The sequence below is a fragment of the Tympanuchus pallidicinctus genome, unplaced genomic scaffold, assembly GCF_026119805.1.
Source record: "Tympanuchus pallidicinctus isolate F22 unplaced genomic scaffold, pur_lepc_1.0 scaffold29, whole genome shotgun sequence".
Lineage (NCBI taxonomy): Eukaryota > Metazoa > Chordata > Aves > Galliformes > Phasianidae > Tympanuchus > Tympanuchus pallidicinctus.
The window spans coordinates 3,053,787-3,072,854 of record NW_026294746.1 but is presented as its reverse complement, the minus strand read 5'-3'; the positions used below and the strand labels follow the sequence as shown (position 1 = coordinate 3,072,854).

The 19,068-nt window shown below is 44.8% G+C and overlaps 1 protein-coding gene across 4 annotated transcripts in view; it reads left to right on the top strand.

Annotated features, from left to right (window-relative positions):
• Nucleotides 1–19,068, top strand: part of RERE (arginine-glutamic acid dipeptide repeats) — a 168,178-nt gene that overhangs the window by 97,782 nt on the left and 51,328 nt on the right. For all 4 annotated transcript variants that reach the window (XM_052691543.1, XM_052691541.1, XM_052691542.1 and 1 more), the window contains 3 exons: nt 922–1,046; nt 1,893–1,992; nt 12,340–12,438. In XM_052691543.1, the coding sequence (XP_052547503.1) occupies nt 922–1,046; nt 1,893–1,992; nt 12,340–12,438 (324 nt within the window). The remainder of the gene's footprint in view (nt 1–921; nt 1,047–1,892; nt 1,993–12,339; nt 12,439–19,068) is intronic.

The window sequence follows — 19,068 nt, the reverse complement described above, 5'->3', positions numbered from 1 at the left end:
AGCAGGTAGGGATGCACATAAAGGCTTCAGAGAGCTGTGCTGATCTGAGTGTTGTAAAGGGGAGGAGAGGGGTGGTGGATCTCCACTCAGTGTGCTGAGAAAAGCTCTGGCTTGCAGCTAACCAGAGGTGTTCACAAGGAAGCCTCTCTTAGGAGCATCTCTACAATCAGCTTTTTCTGAGGACGCAGAAGGATGAGCAAGTGTTGGTGGAAGCACCTTGGTGCTGGAAGGCAGTTGCCAGCATGCAGAGCTGTCAGAGATCAGCCTCGTGCTGATATAATGCTTGGTTGTAATGCACCTCTTCCAGAAGAGAAGGTCAGTGACGTGCCCACTTGCCCAAGGAAGAAGTAAAGTAAAGTACAGATTAAAGAGCAGAACATAAAAGACATCTGAACCTGTGACTTGTAATTACTGGTTATGTGTAAATGTTGCTTCTCAAATATGTTTAGTGCTGTAAGTACAGGAGGTAATTACAGGGCTTAAAAGCCGTTTCTGAGGAGGCTCTCAGCTATCTCATCCCATTGCAGTAGATGACTAAAGATGCTAATTGGGTCCCTGCATGCAGTGTATGCTTAGTGGCAGAGTTCGTTTCACTGAGCTGTCTCACTTTCAGAGAATTTCTTTTTCACTTTGAGTTCTTGTTAATTTACTGATGACTTTGTTTTCAACTCCATTTCAGATGTGCGGCGTATTTTTGACTGAAGTATTAAAATAAAACACATGGTAGCCATGTTCTTGCCTTATTTCATGCTGGTACCTTGTAGCCCTGGCAAGCAGAGTTGCAACCTTTTGGACAAGACAAAGCTGTCTTTCCCAGTGAACTGTCAAACAGATTTGAGTTTTGTATAGCAGGGGGCTACATGTGTGACACACAGTGTTAACAACTGTAATGTCTGTATGAACTCTTTTTTTTTCTCCCAGGCTAAGCTTCCTGATCTGCAGCCCTTTCCTTCCCCAGATGGTGACACAGTGACACAGCATGAAGAACTTGTGTGGATGCCAGGAGTCAACGACTGTGACTTACTTATGTACCTTAGGGCAGCAAGGTAATCAGAACCAAGAGATCCCCATGTCTTTAGGATGGATGTGTGGGCTGCCACATCTCTGCAGCAGTGGACTGTGGCCGTTCCTTTTTGTTAGATTTTGGTTTGGTGTGGATGTTAACTGTGCAATACAAGGGAGTGTTGGTTTGGTGATTGGCCAGCACAGAATCTTGCTGTTGGCTGTGGCTTTTGGATTGAAAACCCACAGCCAGCAGCGTGTGCAGCGTGATAGAGAAAACACATGCTATAGCACAAAGGAAGTAATTGCTAATTGTGGATTAACTGTGACAGCACAGGTAGGATCCCTCAGAGGCTATTTTTTTTTCTGCATGAGCCTTAATTTGTGTTTCAGTCTTATGCAGACCTCTGACATGGCTGCTAGATTTACCAGATAAATAAATATTAGATTTCTAATGCCAGTGGGCCTCATAATTCAGAATGTGAGTAAATGAATTATTATTCCTTTGTAAGAATTTAGAGATGTCAGGAATGTGCAATTGAAATCAGCTTCATAACATAACGCAACTAAATTAGCAATAGCAAGTTTGCTGTCTTTGGCAAGACTGTGCCCTTGTGCCTATGGCTTCTGTCTCTCATAATTCTGATCAGACCATTGCGAGTGCAATGGAGAGGCTTTAATTAATAAAACCCACTTTACATTGGAGTTATTTCCCACGCTGAGGTGACATGGATCTGTTCGTGTGATGCCTCGTTTTACTTTACTTGTTTCTGCAGTATGTCAAGGCCTTGAAATGTGTGATTTAAGGGGTAACTGTAGTGTACTGCATGACATGTGCATCAGACAGAAGCTGAAGAAAATTTCAATTTTTTTCCCCTCAAACTATAAAGGAGCATGGCAGCTTTTGCAGGCATGTGTGATGGAGGATCCACAGAAGATGGTTGTGTTGCAGCCTCCCGTGATGACACTACACTTAATGCACTCAATACAGTAAGTATACAGAACTCCTGTCAGGAAGAGCAGTCTTCCCATTTATGTCTTGTATTACTTAAAGTATTCATGAAATCTTTAGTGGCTAAAGTAGATTTGAGGATCACAATATGAGTATGATACTGGCTTAACACTGAACTTTTTTCAAATGCAAGCCACGGATCTTAACCTACAACAACAAACTTCTGGGTGGTGCCTTGAAGATGAGCATGCGGATGTTCATTATGGGAAGCTACTGGAGCCACTTACACCAGCTGGAGTGGCTGCTCACCCAGCCACCCTTGCCCTGGCTGTTGTTCATTCAGCTTCTAGCTATAGGAGAACAAAGGTTATTTCACAGAACCATAGAATGCTCAGAGTTGGAAGGGACCTCTGGAGCCATCCAGTCCAACTGCCTTGCAGTGAGCAGGGGTACCACAGCCCCAGGGCCTCAATCAGCCTTGCTTTGAAAGCCTCCAGGGATGGGGCATCAACCACATCTCTGGGCAGCCTCTTCCAGTGCCTCCCCAGCCTCACTGTAAGAGATTTTTTCCTTATCTTGGACCTGAATTCTGTCCTGTTCTCATGGTTAAGGGCTACATCTCTCATCACATCCACTTGTGAAAACTGTGGAGAGGATGGGATGTGCCTGTTGCTGAATGAGTTTCTACCTAAATCTGTAGAGCATTTTAAAGGCAGTGGCAATGGAAATGTACAGAACCCATGTACAGCTGGTAGGGCTGGGAGCAGCTTCAGTTCAGCATGTTTCTTGTGGAAGTGCCAAGGGAGGAGATGATGTGTGGCTTCAGATTTGTTTTTAAAGCCATCCTTTCCTAAAAATAGTTTGAAGCATTCTGTCTCGGTGTCCAGCACTGTGACTCATATGTCACTTTGCTCACAATGTCTGTGGCTCAAAAAATTATTTTAATTAGATGAAAATAAAGCACCTAGTGATTCTAACCAAACCCCATGATGCTGTCCTCCTGCAGAGTGGCTGATGTTGGGTACCACACTGTTATTGTCTGCCTCTGCTTGCTGGGGTTTAATTACTTACAGTTGCATCATTTTAGCTGTTAATTTATAAGGTTCTTAAAAGCTTGCAGACAGGTGTGATGCCCATCAGGAATTGAGTGATGATCATTGCAACAGAGACCAGATAATCTGTTTGTTTAGAGAAAGGGCACTGTAAGCATGTTGGTCTTTGCTCTTATTGAAGTGACTGGAGCTGAATATATCAAATTAATCACTGCTGTTAAATATTCTTTACTGCTTCTTTCAGTAAAGCATCTCAGCACGTGAGACTTGCATTCAGAACATTGCAACAAGGTTAGTGTGTGTGAGCTGTATGCCAGCTTCCAGGTGCTCAGCTCTATGATGAGGATGTCAGGTCTGTGCTTAGGTGTACGTACCTCAGCATCCCCACTCTTGTTAAAATGCTGTATTCTTAATGTGAATGTCATTGCTTGTGTAAGATTAGCTTACCAAAAGCACTTGCTCTGTTTAGATTTTCTCTCTCTTTGCATTTAGTTGCATGCATTTCTTGGAGTGCATCAGTTTGGTTTTTTCCAACAGATGAGGGTGGAAGAGAATATCTAAAATATACTTCTGTAGTATTTGTAAAAGGCAACAGCACTTTAATCCTTATTCTGCAAGATTACTTAAATACAATCAGTACACCCATGTGTAACCAGCTGAAATCTAAGATGAATTTTTGCACCCCAATTAAATGCTTGTTTGTTCTCACTTCTAGATCTGCAGAGCCAAGTGTTATTTCTTCAGAGTGCACCTCAGAACTGAGTTGAATCCATAAATCTCAGTGCTTTGCTCCTCTGCTTGAGACAACCAGCATGTTAGAGATTGCGATGCTGGTTGAGAGGAATTGCTGTCAAGTCTATTCTGCCTCCTCTTCAGTTTCTCATCTGCTTTACATTTTGTTTCCTTCCTTCCCCTTGGGATGGGTGCCATCTGGTTCTGGTGGCTTACTGCTCCCAAGCATTCTGAGTTGTTCCCTAACATTCTTAGAGACTCAAATCTCTGTTAAGGCCAATAATCATCAAAGAGCTTTCGGAATTGGAATTTCTTTCCCCTTGTCATCTATAATAAAAGACTACTGCAGAAAATTCATTTAACTTCACTGCTTCACTATCGAGTTTAATTAGCCCCCTTAATCCCTTGGGAGCCGTGGAGCTGTAGTTGTACTTGTAGACTTCTTCATCTGAGCCTTCCATTCATCTTGATAGATTTTATTTCTGTTCTTCCCATCCTTTTCTCTCTGTATTTCTGGTGCATGTCTATTTTAGAAAGCTGCTGCTGATTCATCTCAGGAGTGGGGGAGTTTCACACTTCTGAAGCAAAAGCATTACACAGGCTCGCAGCAGAACTCATTTGGAAAGCTAGATTGTCTGTTGGCAGAGTTCTTTTGACTCTATCCTGGCTTCCCTCACACATCACATCTTAACGTATGGCAGGAAGGCTTACCCTGTAGTGGTTTTCTAGTCATCTCGTGTTAACCTGAACAGCAAAGTCCTTGGGCTTGCGTGACGTTTGATTTAATCTTGCTTCTGGTCTGTGCACAAGTGTTGTTCATACCTTTCCTTCCTCACGTTAAATTTTTCTGGAGAAATGCTTTCCTATGGGTGCTAGTCCTATAGGGAGGATATTCATGGAAAGCAGTGATTGCTCAGAGTCCACTCTTCTGCCAACAGAATGGTTTAGGTGGGCAATTTGTTGTTCTGTCTTTCTGTTCTCTTTAAAACAAGTATCAGATTTATCTGATAAATAACTTCTGAGAAAATTACCCTGCAGTAAGTTGTGTTTTTGTTTAGAAATTATGGTGTGTAACCCAGCAGATTAATGGAAACAAATTGATGCGGTATGATTTCTTATTATGGAAATCCAATAAACTTCAGAGCAGCACTTGGTATAAATCAATCTTGACAAGCTACTTTGGTAGTGTTTTATTTCTGTAATAACAGCTGCAGTAGCCCCTGGAATGATTTATCATTAATTACAGCAGATAGAAATGAAGATCATGGAAGGCACAGCGCAATGCATGTGTGTGCAGATCAGCTCCTCGAGGTGAGGGTGCTTCATGGTCCACGTGGGCTCCAACTCCTGCTCTGTGGTTTGGCTGTTGGGATTTTGTAGCCCTCGGGGAGGAGGTTTTCCTTTGGGGTTTGTTGCCCTCCTGGTGGCTGCTGGTGGTGACACCAGGTGGAGGACAGGGAGGTCCTGAAGTCTTTGGCTTGGATTTCCTCGTGTCAAGAGTGTGGGCTTTTTTATTGCACAGCCATAGGCCAGGCAGCTGAATATGGACTTTATAACGTGTGCATTTATCTCTTACTTATACTCATACATAATTTTGTTGATCTACTAAACCCTAATATATTAGTCACCTAAAGTGCATATTCTGTAAACTTCTTGTTTTCCAGTTTCAGAGTTGAACTAATATTGCATGAAACCATTTTTATTGGTGAAACATTATGTGATGGAAACTTTTTTTTAATCACTTCTCAGTTCCTCTTACCTTGAGATCTGCAGAACCACATTGCTTTGAGCCAGAACCCTCCTGAATAAGTGAAATGGAAATGGTAATTTGAGTTTGTCCCAAGCCTTGCTTTGAGTCACTGTGGGCAATATATTGTATTCTCAGAGCCAGCATGGTTAGTGTGAAAGTTTTGTAATTAATACCCTCTAGTAATGCACTTTGTCTCCTTTACTCCTTCTGGACTGGGAGTGTGGATAGGCATCGCCCATCATAGCATCACAGCACCATCAGAAAGCCCCCAAGAACCCCATCTGTATGAGATATCAGTGGGGATGATTGATGGAAATCCTGCAGGATGGTCAGGTCTTAATGAGCCTATTGCTTTTTGTTTGCTGTGTCAGTTGCACACTAACTGAAATGAGGAACTCCTTAGCAATCATCCCCTTTCCAAGTCAGGCCAGTTGAATTAACTGTCTTATTTTGCTCAGTGTTGTCTTTGCAAGTGCATGGCCCACCCTAATGATGTGTTTGTTGTGAGAAAGCATCTGGTGCTGCTTGGTTCTCCACTGTACAAGAAAGAAAATGTTGTGGAATTGGCTTTTTAAATGGCCAGCTGTGATGCCAGCAAGTTTTACTTGTGGATCAATGTCTCTGAACACATGCATGTAGCCTGCAGCCTGTCATGCAGAGTTCCAGATCGTAATTCCTTCTCAGTGTTCTGCCTTCACTGCTCCTGTGACTGGGGGCACACATCACACGCTCTATGGCTGTGGGCAGCTCAGCCTGCCTTGTCTCCTGATGCTATGGGTCCTCTGTCCCTGTGCTGTACTGCTGTGGTGGGGAAATGAGTGGCATTAGAGCAGGAAGAAGTGAGGGAATCAGTTCTGTGGACCCTAGAAAAACAGCTGGGAATATCATTATGCCAACTGTCCCTAGGAGTGAATCAGAGTTTGTGTCATTTCTCAGTGCATGTTATTTTCATTGGGAAAATCGAAGATCCAGCAGCTCTGTGCTCATAGGGTAGGAAGGTACCAGCACCTGGGTTTGTGTCCTGCTGCGTGGAAGGAAGATGAAGCAATCATCAGCTGGTGCTGTGCAGATCTCTTTGCTAATAATGTTGTTCTGGCTTCTCGTACCACTGTGCTACACGGGAGCATGTCATTATGAGTGACAAATGTGGCAGTGTAATATCAGTGGTAGGAAATACAGTTCCAAGCAAGATGTCACCCAGACAAATTACTCCCTGCTTTAACTTGCCCTTGGACAAGATTTTCTTGTTCATTAACTACAGACAAGGTTGAAAGCATTAAAAATTACTTAAATATATGTTAGCATTTCTTATTATTAGTTTTTCTTTTGGCCTAGTCTGTGTTCCCAGCTGCTGGGGTGATGCTGTGCAGTGCCTGGTGTGCTGGGAAGCACAGCCCCTCTGGTGTGTGAGTTATGGCCATCCTTAGCCTTGCACTTAGGGAAGAAGTCCATGTCAGACCCCAGAGCTGGGGTGGCACCATGGCCAAGCAGGGGCCCTGGGCTGCAGGTGGGAGGTTGGGTACCTGGGGGCTCCCGGCTCCTGTTGTCCTTGGGCACCAGAGGGAGCCCCCACGGTTCTTTGTCCGGGTCTGGCTGCTCAAGCCACAAAGCAGTCATTCTTTCCTCTTTCCTTGCTGCCTTTTTTGTTTCTCTCCTCTTCATTTCCTACCTCGTTAAGCTGGCTGTGGCTGTACAGAGCTGCGCATCCTGACCGCGGTGCGCTTCAGCGAGAGGAGCGAATCCCTCGTTAATGATCACAATGTTCTGAAGCCTGCGTCCATGGCTGGTGCTGAAGTCAGGCTGTTATGTAAATATTTCCACGCAGTGCCAGGCAAATACTGTTCTCTTTTGCGATTCTGCTGCCGTGTCCTGCTTGACAGCACTGAAAAATGTCTTTCGACTCAACTGTGTGACTCGAGGCTGAAAATGCTCTCGCAGCATCGGTAGCGTTTACCTCCTGTGTGCAGGTCAGGCTTCGTGTCGGTGCCCAATGAGTGATGATTTGTGCCTGGCTGCTGAGGATCCCTGACTTCTCATTGCTGCCCTGGAAAGGGGGGACAGATCTGCATCCCCACAGATGCGTTCTGCCTGAACAATCCCTTCTGCTGTATTGACTGTTCTGGGTTTATTTGAAAGCAGCTCAGCAATACAGTATTACTGTATGGTAGCAATTTTTCCTTGGAGAAGAGGCCTCTGGAATGTAACGGTGTACTTAATGGACTGCAATTATTTAATATTGTAGCATGAATGCAGCCTAACTCAGATGGGCTTTTCAACGGGGATCATAATGACTGTAATTGCAATGGGATGCCTTGCCGAAGGAGAAACTGCCAGATGCAATGCCATTCTGATCTAAAAAGGTCACAGTAAAAGGGACATTTAAATTAAGTTATAAATTACAATTGAAGAACAATATTTTGATGAGCGAGACCAGAGATGTCAGAGCTGCAAGATGTAATTCATGGGTTCATTACTGAACAGAGGTGCCTGACAGCTGAGCCATGCCAAAAGGAGAATTTATTTGCAACATCACACAGACAGAAAATGGCAGCTGAGCTGAGAGGCGGCGGTGGAAACTTGAAGCCTTGTGGTAATGTGCAGCTCTGATGCTAATAAGGCTTCCCTGTGATCCAGAGTTGTTTAATGGCTGTTGGAATATAAATGGGCTTTCAGGATATGTGCATTTTCAGAATGCCTTTAATCTAAAATCTGGTCCAGCGATGCAGAAATGGCTTTATTTTCTGTTTGAAGGTGTGAGTACATTTGTGTCGATTCCTTTTGTTGCACTTGTGTACATACATCACAGCACAGCGGGCTGGAATTCAGATGGCAGATTTTTTAACACTGAAAACAGTAATTCTCGTGGTGACAGGATGGTAATCTCGTGTTTATAGCAATACTTGACAAGTTCATCCAGAAGTTAATTAAACCATAGGCAGTCATCATTAGCTGTTATTTATATGTTCAAGTTGCTTGCCAATAAAGCGTTTATATGTATGAAATGACCAAAGGCAATCAGCAGAGAAGGATCCGTCAGCAAGGCTGAAAGAAGCAGATTTAACTCTGGCTCTTGCCCAGAAACACACATCTCCTTTTGCTGCATTGTCCTGCTGCTTCCTAAAGCATTTTTCCCCCTCTGTAAAAGTCACGTTTTCAGGGAGGTGCTGCTGACAGAGTGAAGATCCCCCTCTTGGATACACAGAGGCTTTGGCACTGCTGTGTGTTTTGTGAGGGGGAGGGAACAGAAGCACTGCTATCAACACTGCTGGATTTCCGAGGTGAAAAATCTTCTAGGTGGTGGCTTGTGCTGGGGGAAAAGCATTTGCAAGGTGAGCTGGCAAAGCCAACAGTCCTGATGTTGGGGTGGATGTGTTCCCAGTGCTGGAGTGAAGATGAGGCGAAAAATCAGTGCATGCTTTATAGAACAGACTTATTTTCTTGTCTTCAGGTAGGTAGTGCATACCATAGGAGGCTTAAAAAAAAAGGTTATAGAAGCTGTTTAAAATAGTGTTGCTTGAATATTTGTGCTGTGTGGGCATTGCCTGGCTGCTGCTCTTATCGCTGGGGCTTATGCAGGGGTACAACCCTGCTCCAGTGGCATGGAGATTGTGCTGGTAGGTTGTGTGTTGAGATGCTCTGTTGTACACAGGGAAATGTCAGCTGTGGCAGTGGGTTTGGAGGCAGTGGGCTCCATGAAGCACTCTCAGGTGATGGCTGGCAATGGGATGTGCTGCTGGTGGCCCTGGTGTGCCATGAAATGACTGCTGGCAGCTGGCCCTTCTGTGATGTAAGTATGGTTGGATCTGCTGCACGGAGTACAAGTTGTACAGGTGCCAAATCAAATGCTCGAGTAAGTGGGAAATGATTCTGATGTAGTTTTCTTCCTTGTTCCCATTATATTACCAGGCAAAGTATCAGTGCAGTATTGGTCTCAGCTCCAAATGTGAGCCTGACTTCAACTGGTGGTAAGGGAAGAATGTTGAGGCAAGCAAATGCAGCTGTTTGTTCTAAACCCACATTCCATATCACTGTCAGAGGTCTTTGCAGTGACCTTTCATTCTTAGAAGCACGTAACTTTCTTTACAAAAGTCCCTCAAGCATAAGCAAATGCTGAACGCCTCGGTGACTTGCAGGAGGTGAGAGCACCTTATCAGTTCAAGAGCTGTTCCTGTTGTTACTAGAAGTTTTGAGCCAGTCTGTGCAGAGTACAGCTCAGTGTGCCAATCGATACTTTGCTGCAGCTGATGAGGCTTCCATCCCACTTGCAGGAGCTGTACATGCAGGAGGATGCTTCTGATTTTGCAGCTGACTGCTGTCTTGTGTGGCTTTGGGCCTCTTTCAGGTGTTCAGGAGGGATTGTTTATTGAGTTGTTTTCTGGAAACTCAGCTTGCAGGTGTTACAAAGGAGCACGAAATTACTCGGAACTGAAATTCCACAGCGAATAGAATAAATGAGCTGTTATTTCCAATATAACATTGAGACTTCACAAGGAAAAGTAATTCCTAGCGTGCTTCGTACTGCAGATGGGACTGGCTGTGCAGAATGGCACAGTCTGTTCTGTGGCATCCATGGGCAGAACGCTGAGATGCTGCTGAAGTAACAGGGACAATTGTGTGCCCACAGTGCCCCATTGCAGCAGGCTGCAGTGCCTGGTGTGAGATGGGCACTGCAGCCTGGGAAGTTTCCTGCCCATTTATGGCTTTATTTTTTGCAATAAGTTCACTTTCTCAATAAAAAAGGGTGTTCACAGTTGCACCAGCTAACAAAAGCCTGCAGCGGTGTGAGGGGACGAGGCAGGGTGCAGAAGTGGGCACTGCACAGATGGGTTTTGTTCCCACAGCTGCAGAGCCCTGCTCAGCTGCTCTGCTCTGTGGCTCAGAACTGGGGGGTTCTGCTGAAGGAAGCATTTTGCATGCGTCCCTCATGCCCGTGTTTTGCTGCGTGTGTCATCTCAGATGAACTCTGTTGCCATTTGCTTTCATTCCTTCTGCAGCTTTTGTACAGTGGCCTTCAGAGTCAATGCTCAAACCTTCCTGATCTTTATTTACTGTGACAACTGTTCAAAACTGGTTTTCAGTGGAAATTAATTGCTATTATTAGTCTCAGTAAAATAAAAACCTCGTAGGGCCAGTGATTTGCTTTTCCCCCTCCTATCTATCCTGATTCACAAGTCTTTCCTTTTCTTGATAGGAATCACCTACACTTGATGGTAATTAGTTGGAATTATTTCCTTATTGCAGCTTTCAGGAGTCTCTGATCCACACCACTGCGTTCAGTATGAAGACTTGGGATGGAAAAGTTGTTGTGCCCCACAGAGCTTATGGTGTGAGCTGGACCAAGGGGAAACAGGAGATCACATCCTGGAGGTGGCCTGGGTGGGAGGGCTGCAAGTGCTGTCAGATGTTCATAATCACTATTTCTGAATTGGCTGAGGTACAGGAAGCTGAAGTGAGCAGCAGTAAGAAAGCAATCTCATGCTATTTCTGTTGGAAGCAGAGTTCAGGTCTAAGATTTGAGCCTTTTGACATGAGAAGAATGAGATTTTTTTTCTGCTCCTGCAATCAGGTTTTGGTGTAGCTGCATTAATAGTGACAAAGTAGTTAATAGCTCCTCACTGTTCAGTGATTTTATCTCCATCCCTGTTCAGTTCTCCAGTCTTGGGAAAAGTTCAGGAGCTGTACTTGCTGAAACGTTGCCTGAGGGCAGTGGGCTGCTGGAATAGCAGCATGGATGCTTTGGAAGAGTGGGATGCAAAGGGCTTGGAATAAATTCTGGGCAAGAAGAATAGCAGGAGGTAATCAGTGTATGGAGTCATATTTTGGCTACCCAGTCTGTGGGTCAGTAACTTTGGTGTGCACCTTGGTTAGAAAAACTTGCTTGTTTTTATAAACTCCCTTTATAGGGAAGTTTGCGTGCAAATCATTCTTCCGGGTGGGGGGAGATAACTCAGCTTCTGTCATCCCAGCAATGTGTCTTCTTTTAGATCACTTTCAGAAGACATAGAGCAGGCTCCTGACTTGTCCTCTGGGTTTCTTAAATCCCACTGTACTTGGAGGGTAGGACAGGCAATAAATCAGGGGCCTGCTATGTGTTTTCTATCACAAGTTCAGAGCTGGAGATTCTCATGGTTCACTGCTGCATGTTTTTCCCCCCCAGTGTGGCTGTTTTTTCTCCTTCACCCTGATTTAAATGCCTGCTGCCTGCTTCAGACAGCGTTTGATCAAATAGCTACCTACTTTATGGTAGAAAATAGGGTACGCTGTAGGCTGTGACCATCTGAAATGGTAATGTCAACTTGGACATCCCTAGTTGCCTTCATGTACTCATCTGTAGCGATCGTTTCTTTTCCATATATGTCTTTCAACCACGCACTGGTCTTTGCAATGCAATACAAATCTGTCAGAAGAGCTTTCTGGATGGTAAACTTGACATTGCGTGGCTTGTAATCCCTCCTGTGTGTTGGTGCTTCCAGTTGGCTGCACTGATCTAAACAAAATGCTGCTGCGTAAAAGGCAGCTCCTTTTGGGAAGGAGGGTGGTGGAGCTGTGTGAGGTTTCCTTGGAGTTTCTGATGTGAAAGATACATTTTTAAAAGTCAACCAAAAATCTTCAGCGGCCTCAAATACCACCTGGGAGAAATCCAGGAAGGAAGAGGAAAACAAACTTGTTTTAATGCTGTCTCTTCTACTAATAAAACGCTAATTACCTTCAGGTTGTTTAAATTTCAGTTCATATATCAACAGTAGAAATAACGAGGTGTAGAGCATCTCATGTGGCCCCTCGGAGTGCTTTTCTCCTCTATCAGATCACTGCTGATTCCACTGAACGTTCTGTTTGTCTTTATTTTTCAGCTACATGAAAGTAACTACGATGCTGGAAAAGCCCTGCAGCGCTTGGTGAAGAAGCCTGTGCCCAAACTGATTGAGAAGTGTTGGACTGAAGATGAAGTGGTAGGGAAACGAATTATATTCCCTTCAGCCTTACAGTTCGTGTTCCTTCTCTTCTTTCATTTTTTTTAATGTCATTTTTATGGGAAATAAGGCAAATAATTTGTCACACAGGATGAAGTTTTGCCCGAATCTGAGTTGGTGGATCCTCGCTCAGTGTCCAGAGATTCGTGAGGATCCTCCTTATGCTGGGAGTAGGAGGGGAGGAGGTTGAGCGACTTTGTGAGGACTCTGTAGGGTAGGAGAACAGCTGGAAAACCTCTAGGCTCTCAGTTTAACTTCTGCTTTCACCTCCAGGCAGGCTGGCCCCGTTCATTAATTGAAGTAGGACAGGAGGTGAAAGCACATTACATATTGTCCCTGATTTGGACCTGCTGGTGTTGGAGGAGGCTTACAGCGCCAGCACAGGCTGGCGAAAGGGAGGTTAGATAGCAAGGTTCCCCCTGCACAGAGGTTAAGTCCCTCCTTCCCCCTCACACGAGATACTAGAAATTGTTTACTGACAATTTTAGTTTAGACAATTTTAGACTGTTTAGTTCTTGATGAATGAGCCTTTGCCAAAGGACAGAACAAAAGAAGGTAAGAGGAAAGGTGGGATCACATCATCACTATTTACGTTCAGGTATGCAGAAGCTGTCAGGCCCCAAAACTCTGCTGAAAACAGGGCAGCCATCTTATCCAAAGATACATCTGAGATAACGTATGGACACGATGGATTTGGGGTAAACATCAGTGCAGTGTTAAGATCTCGTGGTTGGGAGCTGAGATTGCTGGGGGATTTGCACCCATTCAGTGCTGGTTCTTTATAGCACTTGCAGGTTGTTGCATACCCTGTGGGTATTGGTTTGAGGTTGTCTTTTTCTGGAATTTGGGGGAGATGGTATCTGTGCAGAAATTAAGAAGGCAAAGGTGCTTCTTGTGGTTGGTTTGTTCTGCAGTTTAATTGCTGCGGTTGTGAGTTTGCTGCTGGCTTAATTTTTATAGGTATGATATAATGCAGCCGTGCTTATAAAAGTGAAGTGTTTGGTAGGCTTGTAAACAACAATAAATCACGTGAGGTTGGGAGCAAGTAGTCGATTGTGAAGTTGCTGGCAGCTTGTAAGCAAACCAGTTCTTATTCCTGAGGACTAAATAGCAATGTTTGCTGCGTTTCTTGCAAAAGCTGCATTTTCTGGCAGTCTGGTTTATCACACCCTGTGGCTTAAGCCAGCACTCACGTGTCTGATTGTGAGCAGAGAAATGCTTGTGCATTTGTTGCTGCCCATCAGCACAAAAGTGCTGACCGAGTTCGTCTGGATCGCAGCCCAAAAATATTGTGCATGTTAAGGCCGAAGGTGAATGCGTTCAACGCAGTGGGTTTGTGTGGGATGGAAGCTGTAAGGAGATGTGCCTCCCCAGCACGCTGCACACGGCGTGCACAACCTGAGAACATGGAGAAATGCTATTTTGTAGGTCAGTAATTAGGCTGTGGTGTGCAGTAAAACAGAAAAGCGACTCTCCCCTCAGTTCGGTAAGAGCTGGATGAGGGTAGGCAGGGCTGCAGAACCGTCTTGAAGCAGGCTTGGTCTGAAATGCAACAGAGAGCCTTTGTGGTTAGGAGAGCGCCTGAAGTGGTGGAGTGGCCGAGGACGGTGTGCCAGCAGAGCAGCGAGGAGAGGATGAGTAAAAAAGCTGAGAACACAGCTTCCTAATAAGGCTGTGGGTCATCTTGTGACCACAGGGCATTTTGTTTGGGGCAGGGCTGCCGGAACAAATACCTCCTGTGTTCGGTGTGTTTGTACTCGGCTGCTCTTCCCTGTGTTCTCTGCACGCATTCTTTCCGTAGGGCGGTTGAATTGTGCACTGCCAACTCCTCTTTTTCTGTGCAGAGTATTTTTCGCTCTCCTTGTGGTTTCCATCAGCTGCACTATGCGGAGAATGTCAGAGCTGCTGCAGCTCAGGGGTTTTGATCAACGTTAAATGATAGGAATAAAACCTTACAAATAAGAAAAAGCGAGGTTTATTGAGAAGTGAAACATGACTCTGAAAGCGCAGACCCTGTGAGTACAGAATAATGATCATTAACTCTATAAATCATTGTCAGTCGCAGCTCATTTTATCATATTTGTTCCTGTTCTGTTCCTTCCAAGTTTCCAGAAACGTTTGGCAGTCCTCCAGCCTCAGCAGAGCCAAAGATCAAACTGTGCTCTTATTTATAGATGGCTAAGCTCCACCTGCAGAACTTCATAGCTTGTTTGTCCCTGGCAGTTGGTAGAAAACTCCAGATTAAAGCAGCTGTAGTGCACTCCTGAGCCTTCCTGGGGCTTGCAAGGCAAGTTTCCTTGCTGCTGGCTCTGCAAACCTGAGGAAAGCTCTTCCCGTGTGACATGCAGAGTGCTACAGCTGCACGGCAACTCTATGCCAGTGTATTTTGCAGAAGGAAAGTGGAAGACCCAGATCCAAACCGTGTCCCTGTTTGTGTTGGGCTTAATCTTTTCCTGTGGCCCAACAGGGAACTGCCTGGTTAATTTCTGTAACTTGTCTTAAGCAGGAAGGTACTGCATGAGTACTGAGCTCTGACCGGTTAATGTCCTTAACTGGGACTGGGGGGGGAGCTCTGTGCTGTGAGAGCTCTGCTGGTGCTCTCCTTCCCTCCCCAGGCTCATTTGGTTGTGCATGTGATAGCCTGGCTTTATCCAGCACAGCCCTCCATGGCACTTAATAGTATTTATGACATAACACCGTACCAACGGCTCTCATTTATTGTAGTCAGCTTTTAACTGTTGTTGTGGACCACGTGTTGCCTAAAGACTGAGCCTTTCTTGTTAATGAAGCCTACTTTGCTGCCTGTGACCAAAGCACTCCGTCAGAGCTGCCTCGCGGTGATCGGGACTGATTAAAATAAAGGATGGAAGTTATTTTTGCTGCTGATGAAGTGCTTACAGATCTTTAGATCAAATTAAATAGAGGGTAAAATTTACCAGTGATTGAATTAAATGGAAGGCTCAGTAAATATGAAGATGGAGGCTTGCTGTCTCCCTTGGGTTTCTAAACCTTTGGCTATTTTTAACCTTCCTCATTCCTGTATGTAAATTCAGGGGTGTGCTGTGAAAACCAGTCTTCCCTGCTGCCTCATCGAACCGGCTGAAGCAACTTCTGCTCTGATGCATCTATGAGCAGACTGAGCAGCAGCTGCTTCCTGTTTGCAAAGCTGTTGCTCCACCACACAGCATCCATCCCAGCAGTGGCTGGGTGAGCAGAGCTTGGCTTCTAACACCAGCGGTCAGACCTGGTGGTGCTGAGCTGCAAGCAGGAGGCAGTGCAGTATGAGGTAGGTGCAGTGCTTGGGCCGGAGCTGATGGCAGTGCCTTGTGCCTCCTCACGCAGGAGAAATGAACTCTACCTGCATCTCACTTGCACCTCTGAAGATGGCTCAGTGTGCATCTGTGATGGAATCCAGGCGTTCTTGATACGAGCAGTCAGAAAATCCCTATTAGGAATGGCGTGGTGCCGGACAATTCATCTTTTTCCAGTTGGAAACATTTCAAAAAGTTACATTGAAAATGTATTTTGAAACATTGAGTTCAGAGGTTTTTGTCTCTGGGGAATGGCTGCAGTGAGCCCGAAACTGTGAGCACCTCTATTTAAACTCTGGAGCTTGTCGCGAGGATGTGCTGCTTTGCTTTCCCAGATGCCAGGCCTGGAACCGCAGTCATTTGGTGCTTTCGGTTTAGGTGGGATTGAAACACCCATGTTTTCTGAAGTGGTTTCAGTGGAAATATTTCACAAGAAAACATGTCCTAATGGGATTTCCACCCTCGTGAGGCCAGATGAGCTCTGAAAGCAACTTTCAGCATTTCAGTGCTGTTTGGTGCAGGCCTGAGCCCAGCCTTGCTCCAGGTCCATAAGTGAGCTTTGTGTGCCCGGTACTTTGATGCTGTAGGTAACCATCAAAGGACTGTCCTTACAAAGAGCACAACGTTCATCTTAAGTTCTGTTAATTCAGTGCTGTTGGATTCTGCTGTGCCTTACGTGCTGGGGGTGGTGGCAGAAACAGCCCCGTTCTTTGTGCAGCTGTTCTGCTGATTCGCTCTCCTGTTTTGTTTATATCCAGAATGTGCTTTTTTTCTGCCTTTTTATCAAAAGTAGCACCCAAATCAATATGGCTTAAGGGAGAGAGAAATACAAATCAGAACTAAAAGAACCTCTAGTTTATTAGGTTTTTAATTAAACATGATGAACACATTTTAAATAACACAAAAGCCTCAGGCTGAGCTGCATCGAATCGAAACAGATTAAGTCACCCGTCCACACTTGGGTAGTTATTAATTCTGTTTATTTGTGCATGCTTGCTGAAGGCAGAGTTCACTGCTGCTGCGTGTTGCAGTTGTTGCACAGGGAGGCTTTTGCTGCATGGAACAGTGCTCCTCATTAGCATGGAGCTGTTGATGATGAAGAACACTGACGGGGCCTTCACAACTCAGGATGGTGTTCCAAAGTTAAGGGAGTCCAGGCAGGCGGCAGCTCTGCATTATTGGTTTCTTGGACCTTGGATTCTTCCTCCCTTCTCTCCTCCCCTCGGTCCCATGTTAAATCCTCAGAACGCAAAGCGTTCCCCAGGAAGGAGGTTTTACCTGTGTGTCTCCGTGCAGAGCTGCCAGTGACACGCTGTGACAGCCTTGATAACTGGCTTTTATCATGAAATATGCTGCCCTTTAAATATTTTACGTCGCTTTTGATGTAGAGTAGTTGAGGTAAACAACCCAGATTCCAACAGCCCCTCGCGTTGATGTGCAGGGATGGTTAATCCTTGCTGGTGATAAACCTTAATTGGCCACGTACATGGATTTACAAGTTCATAAATGTTGAAAGATCCACACCTGGCTTCAGCTTCAAGCTCATTTGTCATAAAATACAAGTGGAGAGAGATCCTTCTGCCAGAAATGACGAGGGATGGCAAACTAATTCCCAAACTGTGTGTGAGTATTTGTAATCCAGTGGAGCTGGTCAAGACATTACTTATGCAAAACACACGTATTTATTTGCCTGGCTTCTTTGCCTCAAATCATCTTCAGACGTCTCTCATCTGCCCTTTTTGGAATATATGCTCAGGAAAACCTTGTTTCCTTTGCTCGCTCCTTTGAAGCCAGGCTTTTCAGAGGCAATGGAAGACAGAGCTGCTTACTGGGGCAAAAATACCATGAATTTTATTTACTGTTTCTGTGGCAGTTATAGAAAATGTAATTCATAGCAAGATGGGAGCTGAGCCTCTAAATGGCAAGAAGAAAAAACCAAAGGGATGAGTGCAAAGGAGGCTGGCATTGCAGGGCATGAGTGATGGTGGGCCCAGGAGGTTAAAGTGTCGCTTTACCTCAGCTTTGATTTTTTGTCCACCAAGAGCAGAAAGCAGGGCTTCGTAGTAGCAGCTCCTAGGAATGCTTTCTGACTTCAGGACTCATGTGGTGCTTTCTGCTGGTGCGTTAATCAAGAATTTTCAATGGAGGATTGATATTGCAAACACCCAGAACTCCAAATAGTCCATAGGCCAGTAAAGACTCTGTTTAGGTTAAGAATGAAGGAAGTTGTAGCTGGAGAAAAGGATGGGAACGTCCAGTTCTAGCAGTAAAAAGTAACTGAGGAAGGATCAGGCTTTTCTGCTGGAGAAACAGAATGGTTATTGAAAAGTTGCATAAATTACAGTTAGCTTTGCAGCTGAAGGAGATGTGAAATGATGTGCTGTAATCCAGCCAGAAAATAATGCGGTGAGAGAAGGTGAATTGAGTTTAAAACCAGCTTTTTAGACCAGAGGTATCCATCTCTTTGGTTGTGATTAACTTGCATCAGAATTTGATCCGAGCCATTGTTTCAAGGGATCGATCTTGCACATGCAGCACCGAGTTTATTGTCAAGTCCTTTCGGAAATGAGACAGTGAATTAAAAATCAATTATACGTGCAGAAAAGTTTGTGTAGGGCAATCAATTTTGTCCTTTTAGTTTGCAGAAAGATTCCATTGTTTAACCAGCTGTGAAGAGGAATGAATTTTAAAAGCCTCCAGCAGATGAGATAGCCCGACTGGAGTGGGGGTAGGTGAAAAAAAACATAATAATTTCAGCATTTCATGTTCAGCAAAGGCTGCCTTCGGGGATAAATCTATAAATCCCATCGGTGACCTTGGCTTCGAAATGGGCGATTTCACTGCTTTCCTTAATCTTGATCTTTCCACAGCTGCCACATAAGTTAGCCTTTTCTTAACAATACCATGATGGTTTTTTTGTTAGCTTGAGCTGCCATATGTTTCTGGATTCGTCGTCTTTCTGCCTTGGTGCGGAATATTTTTATCTATTAAGTGCTTACCATGCTGCTGATCCCCCAAAATAACACAGCAAATATTTACGCTGGCCACTTGCCACAGCTTAGAAAGCTGTTTGAGTGCAGGGATGGGAAGCCACGCTCTGAGCTCTGCTGTAAGCTCAGTACCTGGTAGTTGCTCGCAGAAGTTGGTATTGTGCTTTGTTTCCTACAGGAAGGTCTGTAATAGGCAGAAGACGTGCATGCAGCTCACTGTTGCCACAGGGAAAGAATCTGCTACTTGGAAGATTAATAAATACGACGGCGGTTGATTGTTGAAACCATGTTTTTCATCTCATTTTCAA